Genomic DNA, 10,292 nt, shown 5'->3' with positions numbered 1-10,292 from the left:
TTAGCACTTGGGTTCTAAATGACAAGTGACATGCAAAAGGAGAAGGACGATATTTTAAAAAACACACCTGTAAATTGTTTTTCTTATTTACAATATGAATGTATTTAATTATATAAATATTAGCTATCCCTGAATGCCATACAGCCTTGTCATCATTTGTAGGCTGATTTTGTCTTTTGTAGGCATAGCTGCAGAACTGCAACATCAGGAAATTCAGTGGGACTCTGTGCAGGGGCTCCATGTTGTTGCCTCTTTTGGTATGATTTGGGCCAAAGTAAACAATATACTAATGAAGATAATTCAGTAAATTTGTCTTGTTCCAAAATTTTGGCTTTGAGACTTATTTGCATTACAGATCTGTTTTGCTCACCGTTCTTTGTGATAAGGACTATGGTTTATCGACCATATAGAAGATTTTAGTTTACTTTCAGTATATCAGCAGTGGACTTTTACAACCCTCAAACAGTGTTTCTTCTGAACCAAAAAAAAAAAAATTGGAAAGAGTAACTGAAAACATTTTTAAGAAACATTTATTGACTTTACCAGAGTTAACACATTCACTAAATAAAACTGTTATGTAGCAGTTTGCTCCTGAGTTAGTGTTTGAAGATGAAAATGTTATGTGAGTTAATAAGTACTAATTATTGCAGAATCATTAATTATAGGAAATCAATCTACAAATCTTAAATGACCAATAGGACAATTTGCATGGTTAAGTTGTAGTTCCTAATTCCTTTGGTTCACTAACTACGGCTGTAGTTGAGTAGGAAAAGGGACTGATGAGAGCAGCAATAGTATAATGACGATGACCAGAATCATTAGCAGTGAATACCACCTGGAGAAGAGAGGAAAAAAAAACACTGAGAGCTTGAAACATAATTGTACATTTTTAAAGCCAGAACGGCCACTGTGATCATCTTATCTGGCCACTTGCATATCACAAGACGTAGAATTTATCCACACTAATTCCTGCTTGAACCAGAGAAAATTTGTTAGAAAAAAGTCCAATCTTAATTTAAATCTTTCCCAGTGATGGAGAATCCACCACAACCCTTCGTAACTAACCATTGGAACAACTTATCCCCACTGTTTAAAAACTTGCTCCTTTTTCTGGTCTAAATTCATGTAGCTTCAACTTTCAGTCATTGGATCTTGTTATAACTTTATCTGCTGATTTGAAGAGCCCTCTGTTATTTTTTCCCCCCCATGTAGGTATCTGTGGATGTGATCAACTCACCCCTTAATCTTCTCTTTGATAGGCTAAATAGATTGAGATCCATACGTTTATCACTATAAGACATGTTTTACAATCCTTTAATCATGGCTTTTCTCTGAACCCTTTCTAACTTATCAATATCCTTCTTGAAGTATGGCACAGTATTTCAGTAGCATTGCACCATTGCCAGATATAGAGGTAATATAACCTCTCTGCTCCTCAAATTCCCTTATATATCTAAGGATCTCAATAGCCCTTTTGGCCTCAGTGTTGCTTTGGGAGCTTATGTTCAGCTAATTCTCCACCATGACCCTCGAGCTCTTTTTAGAATCACCGTTTCCCAAGGTAGCGTGCCCCATCCTGTAATTATGGCCTGCATTCTTTGTTTATTAAATCTGGCTGTACTGAAATATAGTGTGTTTGCATCTAACTTATCAAGTGATCCAGATGGCTCTGTATCTGTGACCTGTCCTCTTCATTACTTGCCAGTCCCAAAATAACAAGCTGTACCTTAAAACTATTGTATAGATTTAACCTCAAGTTTTAATTTTGGAAGCATGCATAGTCTTGTCTAATATTTTGATGAAAATTTTCTGTCACTGTTTTTACATTTTGTTAATTATATAAAGCTAGTAAAATATGTGCATGACCTTATAAATCAGTGTTGTTACAGTACAGACACAGCATTTGATTGATGTGCTTTTTGACCGTGAGGTATTGTTGACCATTTGTGAACCCTACTAGGGATAGATTTTATTCTCTCTTTGCTCTCAGCAGACTCTAAGGTTATGTAACACAGCATGTAACTTCTGTTATTGGGACTAACTTTGTAACTGAAAAATGGTGATTTACAGAACTGTAGCATATGAAATCGGGCTCAGTGAGAGATGGAGGGGAAGGATGTCTTAGATAGGAGGGAGAGGAATCTTGGAGAAGGGTTAGTCAGAGAAACTATGCTAGTGAGTAAGCTTTGTGGAAAGACAGGAACCCTGGAGAGGGGTAAACTGGCAAAAGAGGAGACCTGGAGCAATGCAGTGGAGGTGTGGTTGTGTGGCCGGAGTTGACACTTGTACTTATTTAGGGCCCCCTCAGAAGGAGGTTCAGCAGAAAGTGGAAGCAACCTCTTTCCTTTCACACAGCCTCATATCCTTGGTAAGGAGCTGCTTAGCCCTGGGTATGGGCAAAGAAATTGTCAACACCACCACTGTAAGTGTGTATCCTTGTGTCAACAAGGAAAAGGATTCTTGAGTCCATAGAGGGCAGTTGAAGATTACCACGCCTGGAGAGAGCTGGAAGACTGCTTTGTTACTTGAAAATGAGAGAATTTTTACAGAGATTTGGCAGAGTGGTTAAACCTCAGATTACCCCATCTACCATGGAGACTGCAGACCACTAGCTGAAGAGGGGAAACTGAGGCACCAACACCAGAAAAGTAAGCCCATTACAGGGTAATAGATGACAATTACTTGTCTGTATTGATAGTTCCTTTGTGTTGTGTTCCATTCAGTGCATAACACTGTTAGGGGAGATATTAGTCTTAACTGCTGTGGCCATCAGGAGTTATGAGTTACTTCAGGTTTGACCAGCTAATTGGCTTTTCTAGCATATAGCCAAGATACAGTTGGATGATAGTAAGTTGTTCCACCCAGATAAAACAAAGATAATATTGGTACATTGGGGAAAACAACCAAGGAAATGGCAGAGGTTAGTATCAGTTCTTTTGAGCTGTCTTTTGTCCTTGAAGTCTGAAACTTAAGGTATTACTAGATCATTGGTCATCCAGAAGCAGCCAAAGAGCAGCAGAAGCTAAGACTGCATTTACATGGGGTCACATTGTGAAGATTTTCATTTAAAACAGTTTATTTTCTTTCTGCTATGTGCAGTATGTAAACATAAGCATTTAGGAGTGAAAAAATGAACAATTAAGGGATGGAAGGTAAGCATTCAAATCTGCTGACAGTTCATACAAGCTTTTAAGTGAATGTACACATGAAAAGCAAATTTAGCTCTATTCCCTGAATTCTTTTCTAGACTCTTATAGGCCAGAAACCCTTTTAAACCCAACTGCCCTGGATTGTATTCATTTCTACTACAGACTAGTTTTACATACCACCATCTACTCACTACATATAACCAGTTCATCTACATAGTTTAAACCAGACACCAAAAATCTTGCTATCTCCTCTCCATATGTAGGCCAAAGCCTCAATGGTCCCTTATTTCAGATAATCACTATCATTGAGAGCCCAGCATAGCGTTCATTCTGTATGTGCAGTTTCAAAAGAACAATGTTATCTCCATTATTCCACAGTGAAGCAGAAAATACAAACCCAACCATCCTCCCTCTACAGATTTAAAACTTCATACTTTTCCTGCTAATATTCACCCTCTTGTGAGTCGGACACAACTTCCAACTTAATCCAGTCCATTCTGTATATTTAAGCTGCGTACCTCAAAATACTCAGTTAACCACACCAGGCTAATATCTTATTTATCTGGTACATGTACATTAAGAGATTGTATGAACTGTGGATGGGATTTTCAAAAGGCCCTAGGTGACTTGGCATAATGTCCCAACCTCTGAATGTATTTAAATGTTTATCGATTTTCCCTTAATTGATTATTTTTATTCTGCACTTTAAATATTTAGCTACACTGAACATAGTCATAGCCTTATCTTAGTTTTAATTGTGTATATCTTTAAGAAGTGACCAATGAAGACTCAAAGTCCTCTGTACAGTCCCCAGCACTAACATCTCTCCTGCAAAACTACTAAACTTCACATGACAGGGTTGCTGGCACCAGAAACTCGTATCGCCTTACTTAAATCATGATTCCTGCAAAGTTCCCAGCTCCTGACAGGTTTCATTCTGCAAGGTCTTTAGCTACCCTGCTTTCCTTGCCCTCTGTAGCACTGTATGTTCTGTGCATTCCTAATTTACCGGTGTCTTGCGCTGCCCTGCCAAGCTGAGGAATTATCTACAAAGTTCCTATTTCTCATTTATTCTCCTTACCATATATAGACTTTATGATATATACACCTCTATTCCAAACAGTCAGGTTTTGGAAATAATATATTAATTAGCCCACTCTGTTGATTTCAATTATATTTAACTGTAAAGTTAAATTTTAGAGTCAAGCTGTTTTACAGTTAGGGGGACCCCAAAAAGTTTAACACTTCTGAAAATGTTGAAATTGTCACTTTTTAAACATTTCCAGGTTTAGTTTCAACCAAATACCACAACTGCCTTATACTGTGGGCCTTAAGTAGCTAAGGGATTGTTTCTCTCTTCATATTGTACCCAGCTGTAGAAATAATTTGGGATGGTCAAACTCATAGCTGCAAGATGTTTGTTTATTGGCTGCTGGTAAAGTGTTTACAGTGGAGGCTCCTCCACTCTGGTACTTAACATCCCCTCCTCCTCAAACTTTGATGCAACAGAGCTTGAGGCTGGAGATTTTCAGAGCCGTTTCCAAAATTGATGTATTTCTTCAGGATTTCTTGGGGAGAGGAATGAACTGAAAAAGGACTAAGCTTGAAATATTGTTAATATTAAACCATCTTATTTCTATAGACTTTAAATAACTGTGGTGCATGCAGGTAGAGCATTGGATCAACTTTTTCTTTAAAAGTCTAAATAAAATGAATTGCATATGAAGCTGCTGTACTGCTACCACTATGTGGCAAACATCACTAATAAAAGCATTAGTGATGGGCCAAGGAAAATATGGAACCCTCCTTCCCTGCTAGACTGAGGGAGAAATATCCCTGCTATTCTTCTTCCACAAGTACCCCCCCCCCCCAAAGACCTAGGAAGGACCAATGGGTGGCTGCAAAAGTGGGAGTAGGGGGGAAGTCCCTAGATGAGAAACAAGTTTAGGAGTCTGCTAAGAGCAGATGCGAGGTTAGTTCTGAGGTTTTTGGTGTGTGGAAATTCCTGTGGAGATTTGAGTTTGCAAATTTGAACTGCTCAGTGAACCTGGAGATGTTAGTTCATGGCAAAGCCTTTGAAACTGGAGAGCAATAAATGAACACAGTTGTTAATTAAACCCTATACAGTTAACACAGCCTTGTTCTTTGCAATTATATGCCTTTTAAAAACATGAAATAGAAATATAATGAATACTCACATCAGCATGTTCATGGAATGGGTTAAGGCCAAGTCCCTTCCAGTAAGTGGCTGTGTCAAACTCAATCTTGTATAACCCTGTTACAAATTGTTTCTCGGTTGCAAGCTCATGGATCTCACCATATTCATTGGTTTTTCTGTATGAGAGCAAGATAATGTACATTTATATTTGTGTTCAGATTTGTGAAAGAGATAATATATAGCATTGAACTACAATGACATTCTGTAGCCAGACATCTGGGAAAATGCTAACTGGTCATCTGAAATAACTTGTTCCTTTTTGTACTGTGGTGGCCTCACAAAGTCTGTTCTTGCATCTAGATCTTCCATGCATACCACAAAGTATGTCTGGGCTGTAGAAGCTTCTTTATTGATACTGCTGTAAAGGTTGAAGGTGAGCCAAAAGAAACCTGGCGTGGGTATTCGCTGTCTCCTGATAAGGCTGTCAAGCTGAGCCCAGAGTTGCTTAAACTTTACTTCAGAATCAGCAGGGGGCACACAAGAAAAACTCACTGCTGGCATAAGAGTGCATAACTCTCATGATGTTTAATAAACACATTTAAACTAGTGGTTATTTACTCTATTATTTATTAATCCTAATTCTTTTTTTTTAGGAGAGTATTTTGTTCTTGTTTATTTACAAGAACACTCTTTGTTTATAATTTATTTGAATTACACTGAGGTTGCCATAGGTTTGAGCAAGAGTATAGTCTTATGAAATCTTATTAGTCCATTGAGTTGTTTGACCTTCACAAGCAGATAGGCTTGTTTTAAATTAGTCTATCAGGACATTAGTATTGTCTAGAAACTGCAGAGTTTTAAGTGCTAGCCCATGTGGGGATGTGGAGCCTGTATTGAATTTCGTCTCCTGGCTTAATGTAGCTCCTCTAGAAATACTCTATTTCCACTTAATCAATCCTATAGTGTAAGCACTAGGGATTGGATTTCAGTGGTTAGTATGATGCTTGTATTTTATGTTAGTGTTTCAGTAATCTCCATCCATTGTTTAAAGTTCTGAATGCTATATCAACTGACACATTCGAGTCTCTCATTTGTTTTAGTATAAGACAAGGAAATTCAGTACTTAATGATGAACCATCTAGGAGCTTGTTAAAACACAGATGCCATTTTCATATTTTAATAAAATTCTTAACTGCCTGTGAGTTACCTCCCTTGTGTTTAAAATTTTTTCAAACCATCCAGGAGCCAGTCTGCTAGCTTTGCAGCTATAATTTACTTAGAAGAAGAGACCCCTCCCCCCCAGTAAATATTTAGTGTAGGCATAAATTACCTTATTACTTTTCAGATTGTAACTAATGACATTATACATATGCTTTTAAGATGAATGCATGTAAAAGGTGGGTTTTCTAATCTTTGGCCTCTTTCAATGCTTCCCTCGCCCCCTTCTCATTGTATTATATGACTTACCCTGAATTTAAGAGCTGCCAGGTCCCATCATCAGCCTTTTTATATAATTTAATTGGTACACTGGAAGCTGGACTTCCTCTGACTGCATCTAGAATTTTCACAATAAGAGGGTGCTTGGAGTCATGAGAGCCCTGCATGTAGGGGAAAGAGAGATGTAATTCTTGTATGGCAAATTATATAGGAGTGATGAACCATGATAAAGCATGTCCATTAGAAATTTAATTTTTTAGAAATAGAGGGTATCACACATTTTCATATAATACAAAAATTTAGCCTGCAGGATCAGAGGGAGGGAGCATATGCTGCACCCTACAAAGGGGTGCGCTCATGTGCACTGAGAACCTTTTCTCAGAGACAGAATGCCTCTCAGCACTCCCTCTGGAATGATGCAGTTCTGACAGCATCCAGTGCAGAGTTGTTGCTAACTGGCACAACCAAGCCCACAGATGACAGAATGAAAGTTGAATCCTAGAAGTGGGGAGTGGTGATTGTTTGGAATCCAGCAGCCTGATCTCCTTGTTTTAGGTGGGGGCTAGAGGAGTCAAGAGAGGCTTCATGGGGGTCACATTATCCCATTCTTCCCTTCATTCAACTGTCAGCTTGGCAAGCCATGCACATGTGCTCTCTCTCACTTCATAACCCCATTATGGGCAGACTGTGGTCAGCCCTTGGTCAAGTGTGCATGGGTGAGAAAGGTATAAGAAGCTTCCCCTGCACAAAGCCTGCAACAATTATATTTCATGTGCTTATTAGAACAGTGACTGCTTCCTCCCTCAGAAGCCAGCAACTCCAAAGGGAATGAGGATAAAACAGTACCATGCCCCTCCGATAACCCCTTAAGTAAAAAAGAAACTAGAACTCTATAGTAGCTGCTGGTTAGTGATAACTACTGAGTCTGCTTAAGGGCAGGGAACTGGACTCGGTGACCTCTCGAGATCCCTTCCAGTCCTAGAATCTATGAATCTATGAAAACCATCATTGGTTTCAAAAATCACAGTTCAGTTTCTGATTTTTTTTAAAAAGAAAGGTTCTTATTTAAAAATTGTAATAACTTAAACTGTGTGATCCCTTCCCTCTCCTGTAATCCCTTCTGGGGACCCATGACAATCTACCTCACCTCTGGGGATCCTGCCACATAGTCTGAGAAAAGCTCATCTATTAAACTAACAAACTGAAATAAACTCGGTGCCTGTGACTGACTTTCTCAATCCCCCCAATTTCTAGGATGAAGTCTCCTGCCCGCTGAGGTTTCTGATGTCATCAGTGGGGCAGATTGTAGCAGGAATTGTCAACTTCTATGGATAAAGGAGTTTTAGCCACTACCTCAGAAGCTTTGTCAGGGTGCGGAGGGCAGGATAAGAAAAATCTGTTTTTTTTTTTTTCCACACCAAAATCATATGAACTAGCTTTCCCAAACATCAGAAGTGGCCCTGTGGAGCAGAGTGAGAGTACAAGGGCAATGCTGCTGGGGAAGATCAACAGGCTACACAGTGTGTGGATCTCCCACATTTTTCAGAGCCACATGAGTGCCACCAGAAGTGAGAGGAGGGCAAAGGGGATCTTAGACTTGGTCCCAGGCCTCTTTCAGAGCAGTGGATGTGGCAATCCACTCCAACTACAGAAAAGTGATGTGAAGACCTGGAGCAATAAAGGAAGAGTGGGTAGAGAAGAGACCAGGCACCACTTCATTTCCCTTCTCTGCTGCGGTTGCAGCAAGAGCCATTACAGAAGGAATTAGCAGGTGAGTCAGTAGGCAGTAGTTGGCAGGCCTGCTGGGAGTTGAATTCTCATGTCATATATCCACCCAACCAGTACTGACCGTTGAGATGTTATTCAGCTGATGATGGCTTTGATATCTTGTGAGAGGAGACAAGTCTCCCAAGGCTGAAACATATTTGGGAGGGAAGATCTTCTTTAATGGCTGTTGAAATTATCCTGATAGCAGGTGCTACCTCCTGTTACAATCTATCTACTGCTTTCATCAACATAAATAACTACAGCAAATGGGGGAAGCACTTTTTTTGTAGAAATAAGGAGAGAGGTAGGAGAGTGCAGGGCCAACGTACAATATACAATTAAAATAAATGTAATAAAATAGACTGATTTATCTTTCACTTATTCCAATTATCATTTTAAAAAAGAAAGATGAGGTAGGTTACGTTGATCACACCTGAAAGGCCACCTCAATACCGAAATACTTACCAGTGGCGTGGCTTCAGAGAAAAACACCAGTCCAGCTAAGAAAACAAGGAGCAAAGAACGAAAGGCCATTCTCCTTGCAGTTTGAGAGTCTCAATGTCAGCAACTAGAAACTGATGGGATTTGGGATTTTATACCCAATCCCTTCAAATTAGGCTGCTTAGCAAATGCTGTATGGCTTCAAAGCTGCTGATTCTGATTGTTTACTTAGTAAATAGTAAGAGAATAAGTAACCCACACAAACATGAACCTTGCCTGTGGAGATTAGTCTACTGCATTATCTTCTTTAAATTAACTTGGATCACGTTTTGTGTTGCTGATCCACTTCTTACAATTGCTTTATTTAAATGGCCTATTCCTTCTATGTTTCCTGTTCTGTTTTACATTGTGTTTGAAGATGTGCTCTACTGTATGTGGTCTTGACAATGTGTGAGAGAATAGATTTTACTTGTCTCTTGCGCAATGTTATACTTTTCATTTTTAGTATGGATTTCATTCTGGTCATAGCATGGAAAATACTCTCATCCAGAGAATCGGCAACCTCTCAGTTTATCTGATGAAAACTGTCACCTTTCTCCTTCTTTGTTGAAAGCAGTACTGAAATCAATGTGGACCACTTCATCCTCTTAGACTACCTCTCCAGACTTGTGCAGTTGTGTCTGACCACCTCCTGTGATGCTTCCACTTGCCTATCTTCCATCCATGCCCCATGGATGCAAATGACTTTTGGACATCTAACTACCTGTTTGCAGGGTACAGTCAAATTGTGATCTAATACTATCTAATACTGTCATTTATTCCTGCAGTAAATTTATGGCCAAAATTAATTGCACATGGAAAGCTGCCCCATAAAATTTGGAAGTTATTTCTTTTAATTTGGCACTTTATCTTGTAACCTTAGTTGTCACTCTACGCTTGTGATCAGCTGGATTCTTTTTTTAATATAGTAGTTGACTCCTCTTCATAGGAGTCTTTATGTAAGCTCTACCTACTCCCCCAGCACCACCTAACCTCCCAACCATGCCACTGATAAACATCAACCACCCACGCCATCTAGCACCTATACTGGGTGGGAAAATAGCCAACAGCTCCCCCGAGGAGAATCTCACCCCTCCAGAAGTCTCTAGAACTCTCCCCCCGGCATCACCCTGTCAGTTCCCACCATCACAACAGCCGTGGTTTCTTGCTTTGACCCCAACAGAGTGTGGGATGTGGCGACAAAGGATTGTGGGATTGTGATGAGTTTCAGAGTCCTAGAGGGAGAATTTTTTTAAAAAAAGCTTTGCTCCATACAGTGCCTTGAAATAAGGACTTGGTTT

The 10,292-nt window shown here is 39.5% G+C and overlaps 1 protein-coding gene across 1 annotated transcript; it reads right to left on the bottom strand.

Annotated features, from left to right (window-relative positions):
• Positions 1–538: 538 nt before the first annotated feature.
• LOC115646749 (transthyretin-like) lies at positions 539–6,929 on the bottom strand. The gene is made up of 3 exons (XM_030552974.1): positions 6,775–6,929; positions 5,348–5,483; positions 539–835 (listed from the first exon to the last, which is right to left on the bottom strand). Exons 1-3 carry the CDS (start codon positions 6,909–6,911, stop codon positions 713–715), a joined length of 396 nt encoding a protein of 131 aa, XP_030408834.1. The 5' UTR covers positions 6,912–6,929; the 3' UTR covers positions 539–712.
• Between the last annotated feature and the right edge of the window lie 3,363 nt (positions 6,930–10,292).

The sequence above is a fragment of the Gopherus evgoodei genome, chromosome 2 (assembly GCF_007399415.2).
Source record: "Gopherus evgoodei ecotype Sinaloan lineage chromosome 2, rGopEvg1_v1.p, whole genome shotgun sequence".
NCBI classification, from domain to species: Eukaryota; Metazoa; Chordata; order Testudines; family Testudinidae; genus Gopherus; species Gopherus evgoodei.
The sequence above is the reverse complement of the archived record's forward strand: the minus strand, read 5'-3'. Positions and strand labels throughout refer to the sequence as shown.